The sequence below is a fragment of the Excalfactoria chinensis genome, chromosome 14 (assembly GCF_039878825.1).
Source record: "Excalfactoria chinensis isolate bCotChi1 chromosome 14, bCotChi1.hap2, whole genome shotgun sequence".
In the NCBI taxonomy this organism is placed as follows: domain Eukaryota; kingdom Metazoa; phylum Chordata; class Aves; order Galliformes; family Phasianidae; genus Excalfactoria; species Excalfactoria chinensis.
This window is the reverse complement of record NC_092838.1, coordinates 7,849,814-7,876,370: the sequence shown is the minus strand read 5'-3', so window position 1 is coordinate 7,876,370 and position 26,557 is coordinate 7,849,814. Positions and strand designations below refer to the sequence as shown.

General features: G+C 38.0%; 1 protein-coding gene across 47 annotated transcripts in view; it reads left to right on the top strand.

Moving 5' to 3' along the window:
• The window catches only part of RBFOX1 (RNA binding fox-1 homolog 1), a 584,605-nt gene that overhangs the window by 365,580 nt on the left and 192,468 nt on the right, over positions 1 to 26,557 (top strand). For 13 of the 47 annotated variants that reach the window (XM_072349235.1, XM_072349263.1, XM_072349278.1 and 10 more), the window contains 2 exons: positions 17,009 to 17,163; positions 19,516 to 19,736. The exons of 25 other annotated variants lie outside the window; for them this stretch is intronic. In XM_072349235.1, coding sequence (XP_072205336.1) covers positions 19,650 to 19,736 — 87 coding nt within the window. In that variant the 5' untranslated portion in view covers positions 17,009 to 17,163; positions 19,516 to 19,649. The remainder of the gene's footprint in view (positions 1 to 17,008; positions 17,164 to 19,515; positions 19,737 to 26,557) is intronic. 9 more of the 47 variants (XM_072349243.1, XM_072349241.1, XM_072349242.1 and 6 more) reach the window with 5 other exon arrangements.

The following is a 26,557-nucleotide window of genomic DNA, read 5'->3' as shown; positions in this document are numbered from 1 at the left end:
GCAGTGCTATACAGACCTTCTGTGAAACCCATTCAGTCAAATATATTTTTTATCCCCAAATTACACTTCAGATACAACTGCTCGCTTGCACCTCAGTTGAAATGAAGTCAGGCATCTTTACTTCAGCAGGGATCCCTGTAGTTAACCTCTAGTGTCTATTTAGAAAATATGATTTCTCATAGATTCAGTTTTTGAGTGGATCTGCAAAATTTGTTAGTGTTCTGGTCTATTGAAGTTTTGTAATTGGAGATGCATCTTTTGTGCAAGACTGAGGTGTTACATCCTTAAATCAAGATGGGCACACCAGTCCTCACAGTACATATGTCTGTTGCCACAAGGATGGCTGTGTTTTGGAGACATGCATTAATCATTTGAGAGGGGGGAAACAAACAAATGTGTTGGTATCTGTTTAATGTTGGCCATTATTTATTTGCAGAACTAACATCACTGTGGCAGACTCTTTAATATAACGAATAAACTCTTCCCCACAGTGTACCCACAGAAGTGCTTTATTACTTTGTCTGGTGTTAAAAACTGTGTTTGCCCTGATATCTTCCAGATTACATCTCTGCATAATGTTTTAAGAGATGTCTGAACCGATATTTATTTTTAAGAGCAGTTTGTGCAGTTCACTCAAGACATTCGAAGCTTAACTGTTGATAATGAAGTTGAAAATAAATGAAGTATCGAGGCCTAGTTCTCATTCCGAGTTAACTGCCAATAAAATATTCATTTGAAAAAGCCAATAAAACCTGAAGGATGTTTCTGACTTGGTTAAGCTACTTAAAATTGTCTGAAATAACCAAGAAGCATCTTAAAGTCCCAACTTCAGAAACCTTAAGAGTTTCAGTTATTTCAGACTCAAATGACTGTGTCAGTGGCAGCAGTGAACAGGATGAGAATAGAATTTGGTTGTTTTTCTTGTCATTTTAAAGGCAGGGACAACTGGGGAAAGTATAGGTGCATTTGGCTTAGCATTTTACCCAGTGCTAATATTTAAAGGCGCAGTGAAAAGGAGCTCAGATTTGTGGTGTACCCTATAATTTTATAATATTGTACAGCGTTAGCAGCTGCTAAATTGATCCGTTTTCTCATCTCCTCCTTAATGAGACACACCAGCGAAAGGAATTCTTGCACTGATCTCAAGCTTATATCAAATGGTAGCGCAAAGGAATTTTCGCAGCAAAACTTTGCCTGTAAATTGAGATTTAGGGTATATTAATGGAGGTGTAGTTGAGTTAACTCATATATCCCTATGGCACATGTTTACCAGGGAATAGGGTTATTCAGCTGGTGTTTTCTGGATAAAGGACCAATAACGTGTGTTTTTCCAAACATCACACAGTGTTCCATATCAGTGTGCAGTGCGGCTGTCGTTATTTTAAAAATGGTAATTTTTTTTTCTGCTTAATGATGATACATGTGGTTTATTTTAAATAGTGAAGCGGTTTGTACAAAGGGTAATTCCTTTTAAATGGAGCAATTGCTCATAGTGGACGTTCATAGATCGAAAACAATTGAACTGAAACTTCAATATCAACCTTTTCTGTCTTTAACAAGAAAGTGGTTCACGGTACAGCTCTCATATCAATGATGAAAAAAATCCACCATGAAAACAAAACGAAGCCCAACAAAGTCTCCATCTCTACCCCAGTTTATTCCATTAGCGCTTACATGGTAAATTAGTGTAATTTTATTTGGGCCTTAAGCATTACGACTACAGAGAAAAGCTGAATTCCCCACTCAGTTACTCATGTCATGCTTCTGGATCTGATGATTTATAGGAATCTGAAGGACTTCTTATCACATTCTTTCTTCATGGCTTAATTCAATGTTGATTTATTTGATAGCATTTTTCAATTGATGTAGTCAATAGTGTCAATAATGGCAAAAGGATTAGAACAGATTATCTTTGTGCTAAAATTGCATCAAGAATTAAAATGGATGAACGATCTCTGGATACAGTTTGCCATTTTTACAGAGACGGGCACATCAGCTGCTGAATGCCACCATTGCAGTTACGGTTCTGTGCGTGCATCTTTGGCATGCTGTACTTTAGTGAGCCTTTAAAGGACCAGCTACATTCGTTGCATGCAGCAACGGATGGTTGCTGATGTCACTGTTCAAATATATTGTGCATATACTGCTTTTCTTCATCTAGTTCACTTAATATTATTTGCTTACTGGATCTCTCCTGTAAATTCTGTTAATCTGTCTTAAGTTTGTGAAAAATTTAAGGCATGTTAGCTTCCAAATTGGAGCCATTGCACATTTTTTTCCCTCAGTCTGCTGTTTCATGTGAGAACATACAACCTCTGCTTATGACTGCATGAGTGAAAAGAAGTCCACATTACTAATGCTCACTCACCATCTGTTTTTCCTTACAGCTGGGCCTTGAATAATTGTCCAGTAGCTGATGGGCTGGGGGTAGGCAATCTTTTCAGGGCTTTCTGATTCATTTAACCAGTGTGCTGCCCCAAGAGAAACGTCGTGCTTATTTATTCATATGCATAGGGTAAAAATCTGTACTTTGTCAGATAAATGATAGTCTGTTAAAACAACAGCAACGAAAGGTATTACTGTGCTAGGAACAACCTCACGTGGATGCGTCTGCACCTAAGGGGGCACTGTGGCATTCTTTGGGAATGCCAGTGTTTGAATGAAACAGGCTTCAAAAGATGAGAGAGGAACTGTGGCATCTCGAAGCACTGTTAATTCAGGAGTCAGATTGTCTTGATGTGCTGCTTGTCTTAATTAGATTAAATAAGATCGTTTGGGTTTTACCGGCCAATTTGTAAGCTGGCATGCGTGCGGGGAGGCTTCTCTGATCCAAGAGATCTCAATGTTTTCAGATCTTCAGTCTCACAAGAGCCGTTCCCTTGTTTCCCAGAGGCTAATGAGAAGTGTCTGAGAGCAAGTGCTGTGTTCTCATTCTGAACAAAAGCTAGTTTGGGTATTGTCACACAAGGTCACTCTCCTCACTACAGCCAGAGGAAGTGCTTTAGTTAAGTACCCACCTCTTTAAAAACTAGAGGACAAAAGACACCGGCTGAGGAGGTTGCTTGCTGCTTTTGAATACGTCTGCAAGAGCAGTTGGGAAGGAGCTCCCACGTGGCAGAGGCAGGTGAATAGTTCTGGTTGCCCTCCCTGCTGTGGAGCGGGGCTCTTGGATCGGGCTGCGGAGCGGTGGCTGGGCTGTGTGTTCTGTCAGCTGCTCGTAAGTGGTCACGTTTGTTGCTAGCAGCTGAATGTGTGTCTCGTGTTTATTTTCCAAGGTGGGGGGGAAAGAAAGTGCGTCGGTGTTTCATTTCGGGCAAGTGCTGTTGTATTGGTTGTCTAAATGGGGCTTTTCTCATAACAATTGGTGGATGCATAGCTATGCAATACTATGAAGCTTTTTGGTGTTCTTTTCCTATGTTTAAATTTCTGGATCCTGTAAATGAATGCTGCCATCGTGTTAATATTCATTCTGTTCAAAATAGTTTTGATGTCTTCAGTAGTTGGCATAAAAGACAGGAAGTGGTAACTTGTGGCACTGGAATTGATAGCCTTGCTTTATAGGGTTATAGTAATGCTAGTGGAAAGGAGAAGTCAACACCCTCCAAGAATCCTTCAAGCTTTTCTGCCTTTTAAAGGTGTGTGTGTGATGGATTTATCAGTTCTAAAGTGTGATGTGTGGTACAAGGGCTCTCCAGAGGAACTCCTGTCATTCTGCTGGCGTTGCTCCTTTCCCCCTGAGTTGCCCGGTGCAGCACCATTGGCTCATGTTACATCTTGCTTCCCTTCCTGCTCCATCAGTGCTGCAGCCCAGTGAATTTAATTAGGGAAAATAGCATAGCTAATGTCTAGTGCCCTGCCTAGTTGTAGCTGGGCCTTTGGTCTTTTGCACTATAGCAGGCTCCAGCTGTGGAGAGATCTCGCTGTGTTTTGATCCTGCTCTTTCTTGTTGTGTTGAGCACACTCAGAATCAAAATTAGACACTGTAGTAAGAACTAAAGCGTTCAGTGAATTATTTTTTGTTCACTGATTCTCCCTCTGCCTCTTCCTGATATGGAAGGAGAGTCTGTGCTGCTTCACAACAGCATCTGAACGTGATAACTGTTTCTCATGAATAAGAATGCAAGTGCTTCCATCTTAGGTCATTATTAAATTTAACTTTTGACCTTTTGTATCAAAATATTCTAAAAATTGTTGGTCTTCCCATCTGTAATGTCCTGAATATATTTTGCTTTATAATTACATGAATTTAACAGTATCTCATGTGTTTTATATGAGGTGTGTTAATGCTTATAGTTACAATATGCATTTCCTCAACCTGCTATTGAATTACAGTAACATTTATTACTACTATGTAGTGTGGAAGGCTGCTGCTTTGGTTTTGCTTCTGATCACCTGTTCTTTAATAGCTATTTTCAGTTTTCTCTACAGTGGCAAGTAAGAGTTCTTTAAATTACCTAGTTATAGGAATTAACTATGGGCATGGAAGTTTCTTCTCTTTAAAATAGGGATTGGGAATAAGTCATAAAATGTTCATTTTCATAATGATTCTGTCTTTCGTGAGATGGTGTGAATTTAAAATACTCATTTGAAATGTTTCAGTAAGAGTTACGGAGGAAGACAATGAAAAAACTGGTCAAAGTTTACCAGAGATTGTGGTCTTGTTAAAGCAGAAGCTGGGGAGAAAATGTTGGGGTGAAAAGAAGTCAGTCAGCCCATGTATTCCATGGGTGTCCCATTCTTTCTTAAGCTTTTTTCATTGTCATGTATTAGTCGTTCTCTCTGGGATGTTCGGTGGCTGCATAGTTCAATTAATGCTCTATGGCAGGAGGAGGAAAAAAATGTCTCTCTTGTCAGAAGCTAAGTTATTTACTTTCAAAAGCTGACAGAATAGCACTGCAGGGGCTTCATTTATTTCCGTTCAGAATGTCATTATTGTGTAATGCAGAGGGACTTCTGCATGCATTGCAGGCTTACTCTTGTAATCTTTAGTCTGCTGGATAGCAGCAGAAGTGCAAAATGGCATTCTGGAATGTTTCCCTGTTCTGACTTTAGCACATTTGGATTTGCAAAACTGCGTTCCCAGTGTCTTAAATATTGACCGTTTAGATGGCATTAAACTTGTTTCTCTGTGGTGCTAATGCTTGATATATAGGGAATTGTGCTCTGGCCTAGCCACAAGACTGATTGTATCCTCAGTTACCTTTATAATGTGCCTCATTTCTTTCTGATGGGGAGCGTGTGCTGTGAGACTGCTTTTTCAGCATTGCTCTCTTTGTGATTTTTGTCATTTTTCTCTTGGATTTTTCTACGAGTGACCCTACAGGGAATATTTTAGTGCAGAGTGTTGTATACAGACAGCTTGCTATTTTATTTCCATCAAATAAAGTTAGAAAAAAAAACATTCAACTTTTTTCTTATCTCATATGTGCTTTGCAGGCTAGATGAGTAACCGCTCCAAATTCAGTCCTGCAATTATAGTTCCAAGAGTTGGTTGCTTTTTGGTGGTGATAGATTTTGATGTTGTTGGGTTTTTTGCTTTTTATTTCCTCCTGTTGCTGCCATCTTCTCCATCTCCACTCAGAACACCAGGTTTTCCCCACATGCACTCAATTACCTGTTGTTTCTTGGAAAGGCTTTTGGTCCACCCGAAGTAAAAGCGCTGATCAGGTTAACTCGAGGAGACATCGCCATTTTTTCTGGCTGCTCAAGTGTTCTGCTGGAAAATACCTTCTTTAGGGAGTTCTTGTGGTCTTTTCAGTGGTAGTTGATGGTATTTTTAATTATTTTATTTTTTTAAGGCTAACCACATCTTCAGTTGTTTCCTTTCCAGGAAATTAAACATGTAAAACATTCAGATTTTGTTCATTAGCAGTAGATTTTATTTGAACACAGCCTGTTTTTAAATGGGTTGGCCTGGTTTCTTTTCTTCTTTCTTTCTTTCTTTCTTTCTTTCTTCTCTTCCTTTCTTTGCAGACATGAAATCCAATAAATTTCTATTGCAGTTGCTGGGCTTGGGGGAGAAAAGTGAAAGGAAAAGTAGAAAGCTATTGGGAAGCGTCAAACGCAAAGAATGATGAAGTACATTTCATAGCAGCCAATTCCAAGCCCAAAATCCCTGTTGTGCAGGAAGGCTTTCCAACTCACACAGGAAACTCAGCCATTGCACAGCATAGTATTAATGATTTATACACACCGCACCACTGCTTTTGTTCACTGGCAGAGCCAGGTTGTGTTAATAAAGGAATTTCAGGGAAAAGGGTCCCGGCATGCTGAGTTGTTTTGCTCAGTGCAGTAGATGCTGCCTTCATAAATCAAAAGAATTTAGAGCTTTACAGTCTTCCAGAGCTGCTGAGGGTTTTTTGTTTGTTTGTTTAATCTGATTCACTCAGGAATATTTTCATTTCTTTTCTATAAAGGATGAATGAATGAGTACTGGATGAGATCTATCTCAGCTGTTTTAGGGTTGATTGGTTTGCTTCACAGTGGCATTATGCTTCCATTTGTTTTCCATTTGGTATTTATGCTTTATGGTGTTGTCTGTGGAGTTTAGCATGGTTTTATTAACGTAAGGAGATGCAGATCACATTATATTGCCTTCTTTCTTAGACACAACTAAGTAAAATGTGAAGACAAATTATGCATTTGTAGTAAACAAAGCAATTTTATACCTGTTATCCAAAGGAAAAAAATGTAATAAAACAGAAGCATTTGTTTTATTTTAAATTGGGATAATTTGTCTTATTAGTAAATACATGCTTCCACGCTATTTTGGTGCGAATATGAGTGAGAATAAGAGAATATTAATTTTCAAGTTCTTCTGTTGCAAAACTTTGTTTCCTGATGGCTACTGCAGAAATGTGCACTCAGTTCTGTATTTATTTGCATAATGATTATTTTCAAATAGTGGTTCGGTATTGATATTACTAAAGAAGAAATGTCTGAGAGTTGATAGATATATGGATTAAGGGGGATGTTTAAAAACAAATCCAAACAACAGCTTCTCAAAATTCTGGTATGGGCTGGTGTTTAAGCAATGTTGATGGGATGCTATCCTAGAAATTAATCACTTTTATATTTATGTCAACTGGTTTTTCCAGTATTGTTCCACAAAGAGCATGGGGAAAAAAAGTTGGAAATGATTACGGGAATAGTGTTTTGCAGTTAAAGGAAAAGTAGCTTTCCAGGGGAATCTTGAGATCTCGTGTTACACAGCAGGCACAGTGTTTTCAGTCTATTTAGATCATTCAGAGTCTTTGATTCACGTAGCTTTTGCTTAAAGGGAATGTGACTCCACTGTCTTAGTTTCGCTACAGTAGAAGAGATGTTTTTCTCTTGGCTCTCTGAAAGTCAGCAATGTGGGAAACAGTCTTAGAAAAGTTAGAGCTACCACAGAGGGGATTTCTTTGTAGTTGGTGTGGTCTGAAGAGGGATAAATATTTTCTTTTCCATTCTCATTGCTGGTTTAAATGGCAAGGATTAATATAAGGCAGGCGCCCAGTAGAGAAGGTTTATGTTTATAGAGTGCCATTTTTGTGTTTGTTTGTCCTCTGTTATCCGGGTGCATGAGTGTTTCATTGTGTTTAATTATGTCTGTGAGGCACAAGACAACAGTCAACATCTGCTCTATTGTTTCCTTGGTTTACAGATAGCTTTGGTGGGTTATTAAACAATCTATTTTTCAAACAGAACACAGAGAAACAAGCTGCACCCATATTATGTAATTTTGTAAAGGTACATTATGTAATTAGTCGTCTAGTGTTTGCACAATAATCCTTTATTCTCTTAGAGTAAATGCTTTTCCATCAATAATACGCAATGGTCTCAGGCAGTTTTTAACTAATAATAATTTCTAGTTTATAATATATGGGTTAGGCTGATTTCACCATGTGCCTCACAGTGAGGTATTTTATATGTAAGCAATGCTGCTGAATTGCGAATGGTAAAATAAAAATTAGAAATGTGTATTAACTGTGATTTTGTTACTGAAGCAGCCACTGATGAACTCTTAATGATTACATATAAAGTGTCTCAAGATTTTGGCTAGGGCTGAGTGAGACACTTTCTGCCTCTCACCTGTTAACGTGCATCGATTGTGAAAGATGTAAACATCAGTCGAGGATTTGAATCTTTCCAATTTTGACTTGTTCATTCCATAAATAGTGGCAAGTGAAAACTTAAAATGGAACCAGTTGGTTTTTTTTAATTATTTGTTTAAAAGGAGAAATATGAGGTCATACTCCTTGTCATACTGCCAGAAACTTGTGGGGGGAAAGCAGGGAGAGGAAAAACCAACTTTTTCCTGCTTCTCCCCTGTACAGTGTTTATTGCTAGATGGTTCAGTAGGGCATGTCTCTAAGGAGCTTTTCTTTAAAATAAACATATATGTTTGTCTACAGCAAGGAAACCGTGCAGGTGTCTTCAGCTGAGTGCTCAGGGGCTTTGTTCCGATGTGCAATGCTGACATAAATTTTAATGGGAGAGAAAAACAGGGTCAGATCTTCTGCTGGGGTAGATCAGCACAGTCTGTTGACTTTCACTAAAGAAGAGGTCCTCAGCTTGGATGTAAAATTAATGCATTGCACAGGTTATTTGTTTTTTCTCTTGTATTTCTGTATATTTTGCTTGCAAATTGTTTTAAGTACTTACTTGCACTAAAATTATACAAATAGCTTATGCCCACTCGCAGTTGCAAATGAGCTTTGATGGAAACTCAAGGGGAAAGTGGTATTCCCTCAGACTCACTGAAGAAGATGGATTACAGCAGGTAGCGTTTGAGCTGTGGTAGTGACTGGCATGGCTTGTTTGCATGGCTTCACCAGGAATTAGTCCCATGGAGGACTGTCTGCATGGTTTGAAAGAGTTAATCAGATCTGAACTAAAGAGAATAACAATTGAGGAAGGTATTTTTCTTGTATTACAAGTAGCCAAATAGATCAATAGCCTACAGCAAAGGTGGTTAATGTCCACTGTATGCAGAAGTACTAGATTACGTGAACCGTTTTTGGGAGCAGAATCTGAAGGAGGCCTATCATCAGATAAACAACAACCACAGTAAATACAAGTTAACTTTGAAAGTAAGTTCTGTAAGAATTCTCTAGTCCCGTTTGATTGATTCATTAACCATCCTAAAATCTGACAGCTTATGGAAGCAGCTATGCAGCAGAGATGATCTAGTAATAGCCTTTGCAATCCAGGTGTGCCAAAGTTACATCTGTGGGAGCAATGCAATCATGCAGTTCTTGTTTGAGCAGTGTAAATCAAGATTTGTAGGTGAATATTGCATTTCTTGTTTTCATTTGTTAGCAGCATTCAGTAATACACCCATGTTTTCAGTAACACACCAGTGTTTTGCTTTCTTTTATTTATTTATTTTTTTTAAAGTGGTATCATGCATTGTATTTCTCCCAATTGGGAGTTTCACTGTTGAAAAAACTTGAGAAAAGCTAAGTTGGTCACAGAGAGCTTAAGAAATATTTTTTCCTTGTCTGATCCGCATTTATTGTACTGCAGGAGGATTGGTCAAATCTCAGTTCTTCAACCCTTGCTCTTCGTTGTCTGCTACAATCAGCTAAAATAATAATAATAAATTAAAAAAAAAAAAAAATCTTCTTGCCTTCCTTCTTCTCAGCTCAAAATTATACTAGTCCTTTGTTGGTACATTCCAAAGGCACTCAAGATGTTTGATTAAAACCTAAATGAAGGTGATATTTATAAAGACTGTAATTCTTCAGTCCTTTCTAACATGAAAAAATCTTAACCAGAAAGAAAACTAAGCACTTGAAAAGTGGTTGATATGGAGGGCTGTTATCATTTGTACAGTAGTGTTATGGTTTTCTATCCTTGTTCTCTCCTGTGGCTGAAAACGGGATCAAGCATCTCCTTAAACAGTTGCATTAGGACCTATAAGACTGAATTGTCTTCAGACATAGAGTAGCAATAAATATGAAGGAGCTTTAACTTTGTGATATCTAGATTTGGAATCAAACGTCTTACCAATTGTGTTGTCGTACTGTTTCAGCCAAATCCTGCTTGCTTCAAATTGTCTTGGATTGTATTTCTTGGCTAAACTTCAGTACTTAAGATCTCTTCTTGGTGTCTTGAATTGAATTGAATTATAGCTTGCATTACATCTAATGCCTTCAAATTTTGTTTAGTTCCAGAAAATATGAAGCTTGCCAGTTCTGAACTGCAGTTCCTTTTGATATGTTTAGAGATGTGCAGGGTCTTTATTGTTTTGCGATTTCAATAGGTTATTTCTCCTAACTATCTGTCTCACTTTGAAGTTGTATGCTGTGTTGGTTTCTGCACTAAAACTGTTGGTTTAGGATGGGGCTTAAATGATGTATTTATACAGGCAGGAGACATGATTTAATGCCATCTCATGATTCACCATCTAGTCCTATTAATGTGAACCTTACTCAGGGGAATGAGTAGCTGTTACTTGTCGACAAACCTTCTGTATGTTAAGTGGGTGAAGTTGTACTGAAAGATCCTTATAGTGATATTCTGCTGTTCTCCAGGGAAGCAAATGAAAAGTGTACTTTGATGAATAATGAATGTGATAATTGGGGTCAGGAGGAAGTCATAGTTTCCTTTGGTATAGTAGTTAGAGTGGCCTGACTGCAGCAAAAGAAGTGAAGTTCATTTGACCAAATTTGACAGTAAATTTATGTGGCTAGCCTGATAGATGACAATGACAAGCAGGTGGCTCATCTGCACTGTTCTAGAATACATTTCTGAGATACTGTCTTAGACCTGTTGATGTCAGTAAGAAGACAGCTATGAACTGTTGCTGAGGGAGACTGGTTGTATCCCAAGTATTGGCACAAATCTTCTGTGAAATGGATGCTGATCTATCATGGCATTGCTTCAGTATATCAGTATGATGATCTATCATGGCGTTGCTTCAGTATATCAGTAGCGTTCATTAAAAATGGATATTGATTAAAAGACAGTCTGTTCTTGATTTGCAAGGAAAAACATTTTTTGTTGCTGGTCTGTATTTGCAAATGAATGTACCCCCGAGGGAGCAATTACATTTCGTGTAGAATTTCCCAAGCTGATAAACTTCATATAAACATAAGACTTCTCTAGCTCACCTTTCAGAAAACTCAGAGGCAACCTCACTGCCCTGCAGCTTCCTGAGAAGGGAAAGAGAGAGGGAGGTTTCAGGCTCTACTCCCTGGGAATGGATAATGGGACTCAAGAGAACAGTGCAAAGCTGCACCTGGGGAGGTTCAAACTGGACATCACAAAAAGTTATTTACTGTGAGAGTGATCAAACACTGGAATAGACTTCCTAGAGGTGATTGTTGCCCCAAGCTTGTCAGCATTCAAATGACACTTGGATAACGCCCTTGGTTATGTGTTTTAATTTAGCCTTGAAATGGTCAAGCAGTTGGACCAATTCATCTCTAAAGATGCCTTCTAAATGACTGTGCTGTTCTTATTAAGAAATGATAGAGAAGTTCAAAAGCAAAGTAGTGGAGGATATCTGAAGTAGCCCGATCACGGGAATGATTATTCTCAAAGAAGCCACCAGTGAAAATTCCCATGTAACTTGTGATAGGACTAGAGAAAATGACCTGAAGTTGCACCAGGGGAGATTCAGATTGGACACCTGTGCTTTGTGCTACTGTATTGATGATGAGAGGTCCTTAGATTTATGCAAGAGCCAAAGGGATACTCAGCATTTGAGACATTCCTTAACTTTGTTTTTCCTCACTCTCCACCCTCTTTCTACCATAGAAGTGAATTTTTGTGACTCACTGAAGGGTAGGTCGTCACTCCTTATGGGCAGTCAGGTGACAAATATGTCTAGCAGTAGTTGAGTCAAAGTTGGAACTGATGCTTATTAAGGATGAAGTAGAGAGTGAGAAGTTTACAGCAAAAATCCTTACCTTCATGCATTCCTGGAAATAATGATGCCATGTGTATTTAACATATATTTTACACATCTGGATGTGTTTTTTCTTTAATGTTATTGTCATAGGTGATAATTTCTTTGTATTGTTTGTGCTTCTAAGCTACAGTAGATGGGTACAAATACACGGCTGACTTGTAGAGAGTTCAAAAAGAATTCACATAAAGGTCTTACCTAGTACCAGAAAAATCAGAGGAGAAAGCACTGATGGCATTTTAGTACAGTACAGTTTGAAGATGAAGAGGTAAGTCTGGGTAATGTAAAGAAGAAACTGATCTGATGGCAGTTCACAGTAGTAGGCAGGGTAGGAACACGCTGAAGTGAGCCCTTGAAGGTGATGACAAGTACCTTATGGTTGCTGAGGTAGTAAGAGGATGTTGTGGGGCAATGCAAGAAAGGAAAGCAGAAGTGATCTTTGTGGGAGCATTCCAAATAGATCACAAAGTAAACATGCTGTTCTTTAGTCGGTGAAATACTAAAACAGCAGATGAATCAATGCACAGCTCTTGACAGCAAAAGGCGAAGTTTGCAGTCAGTCAAACCAAAGAGCAAGTGCTGACCACGCACTCAGAAGCCGACATTTGCTGTATTTTACCTGAAATAATCTATGACTACTTGTCCTGCACTGTGAATGCCATGATTTCTCTAGAACTACAAATTGTTTGCCAGACATGCTTCCTAGGTTTTTGCTTGGGGTCCTTCTGTCTGGAAGCACAAAATGAGCTGAAGTATAATCATTTTTTTTGGTCATCTTTACATTTGCCACCATTAAAACAATGGACTTTTTCCCAAGTATGCCACTGGATTATATGTTTTAAAAAAAAAAAAAAAGTTGAACCTCAGTGCAGCTGAAGAACTGTGGGCTTTCTGGTTGACAGAATCAGGTTCATTTTCAACTGCAGATAGTTTTTAATTTGGTCCCATGAGCTTATGTGATTTTTCTAATAGAAGCTTCAAGTTCGGAAGAAAATAAAATGTTCTACACACTTAGGAAAAAAAAGGACGATCTCTCTGTTTAAACAGTTCCTTTGTCTTTGCTCTGTTTGCTGGTCTAAATGGGGATACTCAGTAACTTGGTTGACTGATTGTATCAGACATACTCGTCTTGTGTCAGATAGTTGAAGGACAATAGAGATTTTTTTTATTAGCAAATGGATATTATAGCAACTTCTAAGTATAAAATATTGCATCTTGTGTTTTGGTTTTGCTGTTAAGTATAATAGGAGTTGGCTGGGGAATTGGTAGTTGGTGTAAACAGCTTGCGTGTGTACTTGGAACTTTGCTTAGAAGAGTAAAATATCGTAAAGCAGCTGATGACAAGGGTCAAGTTTGGATAGTGCATCAAATGCCCTCAGAGAGGTGTTGGTCTCATATCGTTTTAGCAAATGGTCGAAGTAGAGCCTTTGGAAGATGAGTGTTGTTATTGGAAAGAAAGCAGCAGTCATGGTTCAGGAGAATAAAAGAGGGTGAAGGAAAATTAAAAAGACATGTGGGACTTTTTCCTTTCATCCATATTCATTTAATGTCTGAATCTGACTATCTCAAGCCTTAGTAATCACTGGTTGGTAGTGAGTAGCAGTTAACCTCTTTTGGAACATGTATGGGGATGCTCTTCTGGAGAAGATCATGGGGCAGATCCTCCTGAAATCTGTAATAAGGCATGAGGAAGAGATTATATGAGCCAACCAACATGACTTCACTAACTGCCTGACTAACCTAGTGGCCTTCTGTGGTGGCGCAGTTGTATTAGTGGACATGTTTAATGGATGAGGAATTGGCTGCAAGATTGTATGCAGAGTAGTAGTTTGGATATAGATACATGATGAGTGGTGTCCCTGAGAGGTCAGTACTGGGATCCTTCTTTGATGCTGTCATCAGTGATGTCAACAGCGGAATAAGATGAGTGAGCTCTCAGAAGGTTTGCAGATGACATTGAGCTTTGTGGTCTGGTCAGCATGCCCAAGGGGTGGGATGCCATCCAGAGAGGCCTAGACAGTCTCAGACAGTGGGCCAAGGAGAACCTCATGAGGTTCAAAGCCTATTTGCACTAGGGTTGTGGCAGCTTTCATTGTCAATGCAAACTAGGGAATAAAAGAACAGAGTACTGTCCTGCCAAAAAGGACTTGGTTTTACTGATGGATATCAAGCTGGACTTGAGCCAGCAGTGTGCCCTCACAGCCCAGAAAGCCAACTGTATCCTGGGCTGCATCAAAAGAGGCATGGCCAGCAGGCTGAGGTAGACAATCATGCCCCTCTGCCCTGTGCTGGTGATACATCACTGAAGTACTGCATTGAATAGACCCTATAGCAAAGTCTGTTGTGACAGGACAAGGGAAAATAGTTTCTAACTGAAAGAGGGGAGATTTTGATTAGATATAAGGAAAAATGATAAGGGTAGAGATGTGCAGGTTGCCCAGATATGTGATGGATACCTTGTCCCTGGAGACAATCAAGGTCAGGCTGGACTAGGCTGTGAGCAATCTGATCAAACTATAGATGTCTACATTTGTTGCAGGGGACTTGGACTAGATTACCTTTTAATAATGTCTCTTTCGACTCAAATAATTCAATAACAGTACTAATCTGGTAATACTTTTTTAGAACCAGTATTCTAAAGTTGCTGCAGATGATGGAAAACTGCACAAGAGAGATGGAAACTATGTTCTTTTCTTCACTCTGGGTTTTCCTACACTGGAAAGCAACTGAGAAAATGTAATGAGAAAATGGAGAACAGGAAAGGTGGCCAGAAAAAAAAAAAAGGAGGCTTCAAAAAGAACTAAAAGGTATCAAATATGAAATAGCATAAGCCATAAAGAGGGTGCCAAAGTGAAACTTGAATTATTTATGGTATGTGAAATGGGAGACTTCGCCTAATGTTGGAAGGGAGTAGGAATTATTTGACATTTGTTGGTATTGTATAGCATTTGGAAGAAACTTTCCTTGTGGTTGGATACGGGCATTAAGAAGAATTAATCATTTGGCAGGAATGTGGTCTGAATAGATCAGTTCTGTCAGTATCGGATTAAAGCATACATCATTGATTGGCTAATGACTGCATTGCGGGAATCTGCTTTTTCCAGGCACTGTGGCTCCAGAAAAGTTGTTAAATTATTCTTTATCTTCAAACACAGCATGAATAAGCATCGAATTTTCCTTGGTGGGATAGCGTGGTTTCATGGGATCACACCATGGAATCTCCCATGTTGGGAGAGACCTACAAGGATCACAGAGTTCAACTCCTGGCTCAACACAGGACCCAAACTATATATCTGAGGAGGGTGTCCAAATACTCCTTGAACTTCATGAGCCTGGGACCGTGCACACTGCCCTGGGCAGCCTGTTCCATGCTCAGTGCTCTCTGATACAGAGCTTTTCCTTGATTCCTGCCTGATCCTCCCCTGACACAGCTCCATGCAGTTCCCTCAGGCCCTGTCGCTGTCTCCAGAGAGCGGGGCTCAGTGCTGCTGCTTAGCTTCCTCTGCTCTGGATGAATAAAAACCCACAGACCCCAGCTACTCCTCATACATCTTACTCTGCAGACCCTTCACTATCTCTGTAGCCCTCCTTTGGATGCGGTCTAATAGACTGTTTGCTTACAATATGTAGATGGGGTCAAATTCTTGGTCTTCATTGCATCTTTTTAATTTTTTATTTTCTTTCTTGTCTGTGCAGCCCAGTTTTCAGGCACACCTGTGGCTTTAATTCATTCAGTTCTTATCATATAGTTATTTCCATTTCCTCTTCCTTTGAAATGATTTCACCGCTGACTTAGTAAAAAGTCACTATTAGAGCACCTATGTCAGTAGCTCTGTGCTAAAACAGCAAGATTACAGATGTTAGGGCATTAGATGTAAAGACCTGAGAAGGGAAGGGGTCTAAAGCAAAACACCTTTTTGTTTTATTCCTCACTTTAGTATTAGCTGACTTTCTACTGCTACCTTAGCATTCTTGGCATGTTCAGCTCACCTATTCAGATCAGTTTCTCTCTAGGAGGCAAGTTCATATTGGGATTACCTTGTTAGATTTTGGATGTTTGATTTTTTTTTTTTTTTTTTTTTTCAGTCCATTTGTAGAATAATTAAAGTCTTTCCTTAATTCAAATAATATGTTGTATTATTGTGGCAAAATTGTCTCTGAGTTTAAAAAAAAAAAAAAAAGTATTTAATGAGCTTCTTAGCTATTATTCAAGGGGTAAAAGCTGGGACTGTTCAGACCAGCGTGATAAAATAGTTATATTGCTCCCATTGTTTTTTTACTATACAGTAGCTTCAGAGCCTTTGGGATTTATTTTCATGTGTAATACCTGTCTCCTGTCTTTTTAGCATCATTCTGTCTTTTAAAAAAAATAAAATTACTTTATTTCTTTTTATGTATCCTGCATAAAAATAGCGTTCGACTATTTTCTTTTTCCTTTTTTCTTTCATTTTTGAAATCAATTTTCAGTTTCAGAAAATCCTTACAAACTTTTAATGGAAAAAGAATTGTGGGTTTGGAAGCAGCTGCTAGAACCATGCCCTGAGCACACCGGAAATGGCTTAGCATGTATTTTTTCTAGCAATGTTATAATTTTCTAGAATGTGTGAAATTGAGAGCTGTAGAGTTGTTTAAAATAGGTGATCTGCAAGTTTTTCAGGCAGCGAAAATACCGATGTAGCCACTGTTACCATCAGTGACATCGAACAGGCAATTGATGTGCATAGTGCTGACCATTCTAGTTCTTTGCTAGTAAAAATTTTTAGGCTCATGCTTAACCTTAATCTTTCTGTAGGTTCTGCTAAAGTAAGATAGAATTCTTAGCATAATTAATTCTCTTCTGGCTTGTTCCCTGAATTGTCAGTGCTCCCTATATGGTATTTTATACATTCCAAGCATTCTTGCAAAACAAATGTGACCATTAGTGCTAACAGTGAACTGTAAAACTGGAATTTCCATTTTGTGTGGTCGGGAGGGAGACTTTGTTGTGAAAACAAGTATGTTGGTATATACTGGTGAACGTGGTGTAGTTACATTGGCATAAGTTCAGAATTTGGCACGGGACGGAGATGCAAGTAAAGCTGTATGTACTTCTGTGGTTTTGATTCACAGAGGTTTGTGCGAACTTAGGTAGCTGGTGCACACATGGGACACCATCAAAGAGCCCAACCAGAAAGTCAGAGCTTGGATTTGGAGTGCCATACAGCTATACATTTAGAAGCATGTTGTTATAGTGAGGCAAGCAAAGCACCCTTTCATTAAAACAGGTAACTACGGTTTATTTTCAAAGTTTATTTTTATATATTTCAATCTGAAATGTAGCGAATATAAATGTTATTAAGACGCTTTACATTTTCATTATTCTTGAATGTTTATACTTATTGGGAAGGACTGGAACTGTCCTCTTCTAAGTTGAAGAGTGCTGACTGCTGCTGCCTAATTTCACTAGATTCCTTTGACAAGATACTGGATTGGAAAAGCTGTTCTGGAACCTCACTTATTCAACACAATATTTTGTTATTCAAAATATGTACCATAATTAGTTTTTTTGCTTTTTTTTTTTTTTTTTTTCCCTCCCTAAATGTTCCAGAATTGCCCTTCCTCCCATTTTCTCCCCATGTTCTTAGTCTTCTTTATTTCCTATTATGATGCAGTTGTTCCATTTACCTGAACAACACATAGAGGGTTTCCCCTACAACTGTTATAATTGAGCAGTTCTTCCTGTAGATGCATATACATTCCTATCTATGTTCCTGACATCCTCGGTAACTTCCCAACTTTGTCGGTGGGAAATTTAATCAGCCAAAATAATTAATGAAAATGAGCATTTCCTTGAGCCAGCTTTTTTCCTATATGAATCATCTTGCTCTTTAGGTTTTCTATCATGTCAATCACAAATATATTGAAACAAAACCTGTTTTTTTACAGATCAGTTTAACAGTCTGTGGTTATGTCAGTTGTCCTGTTGGAATCATTTAAGTAAAGTTTGCAAAACCCATTTTATAATCTCTATTGCAAGGTGAAAGAAACCTTTTCTTTTCAAGTGCAGCTTACTGTTAGGCCAAACAAAAGGTAATAGTTCAAATTGAAGTACATGCTTTAAGAAGTGAAATAATTTAAAATGAGTTGTAATGGCAATACACTTTCCCACGTCTTTTGTTGATATATTTCTGTGTGACGTTTTTCTGTATATAACTGGTATTGTATTTAAATCTTAGAAAATCTTTTGGCAAAATTGTCAGGTTAGTTTGCTTAATAATTTAAACAATAGATTTCTCAATAAGAAAAACATAAATAGCAGCTGAGCATAGTGAGGTGAACAGCATTATCCCCAACAGAAACACGAAGCCACTCTATAAAAAGAAAATGGATCTAGGTAAACATCACATCATCACATGACAATTGCTGTGCTCATTGGCAGCCTCTAAGAAGAGCCTCATAGCGGGTCACTATTTGACATCTAAAGTTAGAAATGGTGTAAGGCTGTTAGTAACAAGGGTCAGCGTGCACCTGCTAAGTTAGATTTCTAAATCACGCAATACAGCTGCTGTGATACATGAGAATCAATTACTGAAAACCTTTCCTGACGGTCAAAATGTGACATTAAATAATTGAGTATCACATCAAATCTTGTCTGCAATTAGTTATCTGGAAAAGTAATTATGCAACAAAATCAAGTAGCTTAAGTTAGTGATGTGGAGCACCCTGGTTATTCAGAAACTGTAGGAGAGGATGATTTATATATTTTCCTAACTTGTAACGTGAAGTTTTAAACACTTAACTCTTAATTGAATTAAAGGTATCTCGCACAATTTAATTCTTGTCATTAACCATATCTGCAATTGAGGATATACACTGCATACATAACGAGTGCTAATGACTGTTTGTTTTGTCTAAAGTAAAAAATGTTTAGCTGTAGAAGAGAATGACTTGCAAATAGTGCATTAAGTAGCAAATCTGTTTTGTTTAGTGGGAAAAAAAATAGAGGCTGATTTCCCCCCCTTATCTCTTACACTGTGTGTGAGTTTAATTGGAGAACAGATGAAATTCTCTAAAGGTCAAATTTGTCTTTTTCAAAAAGCTGTGATAAATGCAACAACGTAGATGTTGTGAAAGGTTAGAAAAGCCATTAAAATATAATTTACACTAAGAAGTTGTTAGCTAGCTCAAATATTCAAAATAAGCAAGAAAAATGCAATGAATCAAAACAGTATGTATGAAATGTAACAGGCTTGAGTTTCAGCTCTCACATGAATATTGTTTAACAGTTAATAAATACAAAGAAGCAGTAATTTGCACAATCATAATAAAGCTGTTTTTTGTTTTGTTTCTTTAAGCTTCTGATAGCAAATATTGTCATGTGTATGCCAATTCCTACAGCATTATTAGGTCTAATCCTGTTTGAAATCCAGGTTGGGGAGTTTGAACTGTATGTGTTTATTACTTAAAATCTGAACTGATAAAGAGTAGTTGGTTAGTCATGTTATTTAAGCTGGTCCCAAAATAGACCTTCCTTTTTGGGTAGAGTTAGCTTTGCAGCTGTTGTCTCTATCTGTTGTCTCTGAAGAAAAATTTAACATTAAGAGTTGCTGACGTCAATTTTTTTCTTTTTTTTACAGCTGATGTGGGCTTTGCCCCTGACAGAAGTTATTTGGTTCTAGCTCTGAGTTTGGAAGAAGTTGGTATATAGATTTTCCCCTAACTTTCAATTGATGTGTTTAGCTTTAGTGGGAGTAATACTATCACTTAAACCATGTTGTCGTCTCAAGGAGTTTTGCTACATCCATATGGAGTGCCAATGATTCTGCCGGCAGCGCCATACTTCGCTGGACTTGTTCAGGTAATGCAAGGCCGCTTCCAACAAGCAACTTAACTCTAGTGCACTTAGAGTAATAATTGGAATTTTTATGGTTGAGAAAGCAAACACTTTTAATACAAGCAAAAGCTCTCATGTATTCGGTGAGAAGACAGTAGGAAATCAAAAAGATGGATCACCCTAATCTGTGTATTGACATCTCTCATGGCTGAATAAATGGTGTAGTTGAGCTATATTTGCTTCTATTGATTTGTCTGCTATTTAACATTCATGCCTTTGCTTCACGAGGTTGACCACAGGGCAGAGGATTTGCTATCCCTTCTGTGTTTCCGAGGGACTCAGCATTCCCACAGCAGATCATAAGACAAAGTAACTTACCGTGATGTGTTTAGGTTAAGTGTTTTAGCACAACAAGTATGAATAGTGTTAAATAAGCATTAATTAATATGTTATGCATCTCACTGAATGAAGAGGGATTTGTGGGCTTTTGTGTAGGTAAAAATATATCGTAGATTACCTGTGGTATCTTTAAGTCATGAGAGTGCAAGATCCTGCTTGTGAGAGTTTTATATTTTAAAATTTACCTGGCAATTACTGGATTTACTTTACTGTGGTGTCTGTTTTTATGATGATTTTATCAAGAAGTGGAGTTTTCTGTTGTTACACTTAAGATTTGTATGGATCATGTAAACATTAATATAGCAAAAGCTATTCCATTGTTTTTAGTAGTAAAAAAATAAAAAATAGAATTCCTATAAAATTTTCAAGCATTCCCCAAATGAACTCTGTCCCCTATAAATGGCAGTTATGGCCGCTACGTCTAAAAAGGCTCTAGGGAGAATACTGCGTGGTGCTGCATTTCTGTGTCTTGGCAGCAATCAGTCAGATTAACTTGAGAGGAGAGGCTTTTGTTTAAAATTGTTGTTGTGCTCTTTTGCTACAGTAATAGTTGGTGAGTGTAGAGGTAGAATCAAAACATGAAACAGGTTTGGTGGTTTTTTTTTGTTTGGTTGTTTTTTCCTATAGGTCTATTTGGTGTTCCAAGATCATGAATTTTTCTTCACTTCAGGCTTAATATCAGCCATGTGTCTAAAAAAGAAATATAGCATTGCACAGTGGCTATTATCAGGTATTGAAAAAATGTCTGCAAGCTGATGCTGTTTTTGTGGGGGGCTTTTTTTGTTGTTTTATGTTTTTGTTTTTTAATTTAGTGAGACCCGGTATTACACAGGAACACATCAAGCAGGCCTTAATATCCATTAGAATTTGGGGGTGAAGGTCGGACACCAGAGCTCAGTCAGACCCCGTGCCATCCTGTCCAATAAATAATTACAAGCAAATCGTGCCTTTCACTCTATACTGATTGATGTTGAAATTGCTTTTGAAAGTTCTCATAAGTTCCTGTTATAGATTAAGTGCTGGTGTAGGAAAAATAACTGCACCCAACTGAAATGGGTGAATGTAATCAGGTTTAATGGACTCAAGAGCTTGTTGGGAATTAAATAACTATTGATTTGTTGGAAAGTTGCTGTCATTACAAAATGCCACTCTGGGCGCATTATCCAAGCAGATAGATTGGAAGAAAGGACCCTTTAAAAATTCGGGATGCCTTATTTCAAATCCTTTTTTTCTTTCCTTGGGAGGTTATATCCAGGTCCACATTATTCTGTTAGCATAAGTCTAAAATGGTAAAGCAATAGGAACTATTCTTTAAAGAATTTGGTACTTTAAAGGGTTTGGATGAAAAATGGATTTCATACGGTTTCTTGTGTAGTCTTTCCTCTATTCTCCCATGCTCTAATCTAGTACCTGAACGCTGAGATTCAGAAAACAAAACAAATTTGTAATCTTAGTGGGTACACTGGGACTCTAAATGGTTTCTCTCAGCCCAAGGTTTTATTTACGTTAGTGTTACATGCATTCAGCTTAAGGTATGTGAATATTTACTGTTGTTTTTTTTTTTTAAGGTAAGCAAGTTTCCAAAATCTTAATCCAACTATCCAAATAGGCTTGGTGCAAAGGACGCTTTGTTGACATACCTTGGTCATCCTCTTCTCAGCAGTGATTGCATAATGTTCAGAACTTGGATGGGATTTTCAAAAAATATCTTGATAAACTAATTATGCAGATGTTTTCATTGGGTTGAAATGTGTCAAATCGTGTTAAATCTGATACTTGCAAAGTAGCAAGTAAATAAGTTTCCAAAAAAGTTTGTTTATTAGATTTATTAGTGTGGAAAATAAAATCTCTTTTCTTTCTTTGTTCCTCCTCTTTGGTAAAGCTGTAGGAGGAGAAATCACATGCAAGTTCGAACAGTAAATAAATAGCATTATGCCTCATGGTTGGAGAGGTGTTTTCTGACTTGGCACAAAAGAAGCACTGGCAGCTTTGCAGGTTTTCAGCAAGGCTGCTGTGAGGAGTGAAGCAGGCACAGCCATCCAGCAACTGTGTGTGCTGCAGGCAGAGAGGCCTACTTCGTATTACAACTATCATACTGTTTCCCTGGCAGGTGAGACCAAACACATGCCATAGCACAGTATGTGGCAATCCAGGAAAAGACTTCTTATCCTGCCCTTGATTCATATCCCAATTTAGCCATTTGATTCCCACAGGGGAACCCTTATGTCCGGATAAACAGTGAAGTCAGTAGGATGTCACGTGAGTGAGAAAGATCCATCTGACCACCTGAGTGCAGGATCACTGCCCTGTTGGTAGTAATTTTGGGTAGGTGTTGCTGCAGCATCTTATGTGTTGTCAGAATAAATGTGTGAAATGTAGTTCTGTTTATTGTGAGAATTACCAGGAGCAAAATCAACTGTTAGCAATCCATAGAAAAAATGCGCTCTGTAGAATAATAGGTTAAATGTCTACGTATTAACTTCCATAACTAGATATTTAAAACATCTGCAATTGCTTTGGATTTATTTTATGCTAGGCCTATGACAAGATATTTTAAAAACACAAGTGTAATACATGAGATGTTAATGTTGAAAGCTGAATTATTTATTGCACGTCTGGCTTAGGTGGCTCCATTTCCTTTTAGTAAGAGAGTTTTCCATAGGTATTACTACTATAAAAATTATTGAAGACAAAATTACTAAGACGTTTCAGTAAATTACTTGAAAATTCTAAGCAGAGAAAAGTCCTTTTTTTTTTTTTTTTTTTTATAAAACGTGCTACTTGAATTTAAAGTTAAAAAAGGTTCTCTGAATATGATCGCTATTTTTAATGTATGTTTAAAGCATAATTACATTTTTTGCTTGGTGAAACGAAAAGCTGGAATGTTTCCTGGGGGCTGAAGCTTACATTCATTGTCAAAGACTTCAGTCAGCTAATCTAAAGCCTCTGTTTTTCTTTCTTTGCTTGTTTATTTGCATGATGGTAAAGGGAGGCAGAAAAAGATAGGGAATGGACGGTGCTGGATTAACTATTTGGACAAACTGGGAATTACTGTACTTTTATGTACATCATTCATCATTCTAAATTTTCTTTGAGGTATTTTGATTCTGTCTGATTTTCCAGAACTGGTTTACTGGTATGTTGAACTGACAACTGGGAAAGTGGTAATCTGGAGACAGTTCCATTCTATTTTAGGGCCAAGTGAGAGAATTGCTTAGAATATGCTGTGAAAAGTAGTGGTGCAGGCTGCTTCACAGCTCTGTCGTTACCAGCCTGTAAAATTCTTTGTGCTGTATGGGTAAGTGTTAGCAGTGAATAAATTCAGCATGTTGGTAGATGCCAGTGTGTTAGGCTACCTATTAAATCTCACCTACTTTTTGGCAGCCCGGTTTTGATAAATATTGTGGATATATTTTCTTGTGTAGATTTCCATTGAAAATACTTGGGTAGTTTAGTGTTTTTCACTTGAATAATACTTTACAAAGAGGAATGATTAGGTTTTAGTTCTTCCCATGCTTGAAAGTCTTGTTGGATGTCAGAATGCAATCTAGTGGGATGGAATGAATGCCTCCTCTTTTCACTGACTGTATTGCCTGTTTGAAATGCAGTAAGCAGATAGTTTACCTTAGATGCAGATCTGCTCTGGACTGTTTTGGCATACTGTATTTGCAGGTGGTAAGGGTTTCCTGCTGCTGTTTCCGTACTTCCCAGTTCTTCTGTGAGTGAATGACAAACATGTTTTACTACTGCAGCTGTTTTTCATCTGATTGTTCGTTTGTTTTGTTTGGGAGAGAGTGTATCTAAAATTTCTTCTCTCTCCCTACATAAGTTGCGAAGTTTGTCCCCCTTCTGTATCAAAACGACTTTTAATGCCATACCTGAGGGAAGTGATGCAGATGGTGCTACATGGTCTGAGTAACTTTATTTACAATAATTTCTGATCATTGTTACCTCTAGAAATAGACCTTTTTTACCTCATATTATACATGGATCGAGTGATGTAGCCAACATGTACTTTGTACTCTCTCTCTAAGCCGAGTTGAATACTGACCTAAGTGCTTGAGGTGGGACCTTTTTTTTTTATCTGAAAGAAGGGTTGGAGGTATATGCCTTCCTGTGCTTAATAGTTCCCTACTCTCTAACATTGCTGTGTATTTGACATCAATTTTGACTACACTTGAGAAGTCTAGAAAAGCTTGTTTTTAATTAAGTTCACACTTGCTTATTTAACTTTACCTTGAAATTCTTCTGAAAAACATAATCACAGTTGAATCACAGCTTTAGAAAGAAATTTACTCTTGGCAATGTTTGAGGTACAGAGAAGAGTAAAACTCTACAACTGTTTAAACACCATCTTAGAATGAAGTTGTTATTACTTCTTAAAAACCAGTTATTTATAGCCGTCAGAATACAGAGTGGTCAAGGATGATAAACGTATGTGCTGTGTGAATTTTAAGTTCATGGTACTTCAGACTGTCCTATTGCTCTTATTAAAAAACATTCCCTAATCTTCCTAATTTATCCAGCTGCACACTTGGGGAAACAAATCCAACCAAACAAGGGGAAGTGTTGTACATAACATTTCACTGTTTATAGCAGTTGCCTGAAACTGCTGATGATCAAAACTAATTTTTCAAAACTAATTATGGAGGAAAGGAAGTAGATGGATCGGGTCCATTATATCCTTGGTCATTGTGTACTTGGGAAGCTGTCCTGCTGGGCTCCTGTGGTGACTTAGTGTGTAGACATATGTTGTCAGATGGAACAGTTTTGATTGTTGCTGATAGAGGAATGAAGATAAATCCGTTGCAAGATTCTCAGAGTATCATTTTTAACTGAAATACTTTGCTGGATTGAATGGATTGCAAGTTCTTTTTAATGCAGAAATGAATGTTGATTTTTCTTTTTTTTTTTTTTTTTTTTTTTTTTTTTATACCTTCCTTCATGAAGAAACAGTTAAAATCGGGCATAGGGAAATGGAAAACGTAACAGATGTTCATACACTTTTCCCATCTGAAAATACCTTCTTCAGGCCAAGGTGATTGTTAGGCACAATTAAGCCCAGCATATACATCCTGTGCTATAAGCCAAATCTGTGGGATATGTTCTCAACAGGGAAGAACAGGTTTAGGCAGAAGGGAGTTTGTATGAGCTTTCATCTGTAGTAGATTTGTGAGAATCACCACATTAAAAATGTGAGGAGACAGGACCGATAGTTCCAGTTCTGGGCTCCCCAGTACAAAAAAGACAGAGATCTTTTGGAAAAAGTCCAGCGAAGGGCCACAAAGATGATGAAGGGCCTGGAGCATCTCCCCTATGAGGAAAGGCTAAGTGAACTGGTTCTGTTTAGCCTTGAGAAAAGAAGACTGAGAGGGGACCTGATCCAGGTCTATAAATATCTGAAATGTGGGGGGCAAAGTGGTGAGGCCAGACTCTTTTCAGCAGTGTGTGGAGACTTGAAAAGGGGAAATGGCCAGAAACTGGAGCATAGGAAGTTCTGCATGAATTAGCGCAAGAATTTGTTTATGGTGAGGGTGGCAGAGCCCTGGAACAGGCTGCCCAGGGGGGTTGTGCAGTCTCTCCTTCTCTGGAGGTAGTTTAGACCCGCCTGGACACCTACCTGTGCAACCTGGTGTAGGGAACCTGCTTTGTCAGTGGGGGTTGGACTCAATGATCTCTGGAGGTCCCTTCCAATCCCTATGATTCTGTGAGTCTGTGCTCTTATGCGGTGCAATGTAAACTGTATCTTTAAGAGAAACTTTTGGTCCGTGAGAATATTTCCTATGCATTTCAGGGATGCTTGCACTTGAAATCTGATCTCTGAGTGACATTTGGTAATGTGTTGCCTGCTCACTTAAAGCTTGTGATATTACACCTTGATGTGCTCCACATTCAGGGTAATTGTCACTGCAGTCAGCTTTATGATGGCAACTCCTTGTGATGACCACGGGGCTACTATACTTTCCTCTCCTTTACGTGTATTATGTCTGCAGCATGAGTTGCTTTTTGATTGTAGATGTATACTTGTTGGGAAGAGAGGAATATCCCTCCTTTCTTTAGACCTTTTAAAATTGTGCATGACATCTATTTATGCAGAGAGTGGGATTTACCGTTTCAAATGATATGATATCATCAACAGTTGAAAAAGATGCTGAGAACCACTCTTATATTTTGTGATATATATTGTAACTGAATACACTGGCTGTTCGCAAAAAAAAGCATGCTTTTTTGGTATCTCAAAATTTTGTGATGATTGACTATTTTTGTTGTATCAGACTCTGTGAAAGTGTATTGACCTAAAAATGTCAGTAGGTATCTTATACCCGTCTTAAGATTCTTTTTTACAGGAAAGAAAATACACCACACTAGACAAAAATGCAAGGCAGGCATTACTTCTTTTGTTGTGTAATTCCTGTCTTTTAATAATGTAGAAAGCTTTGTACTGA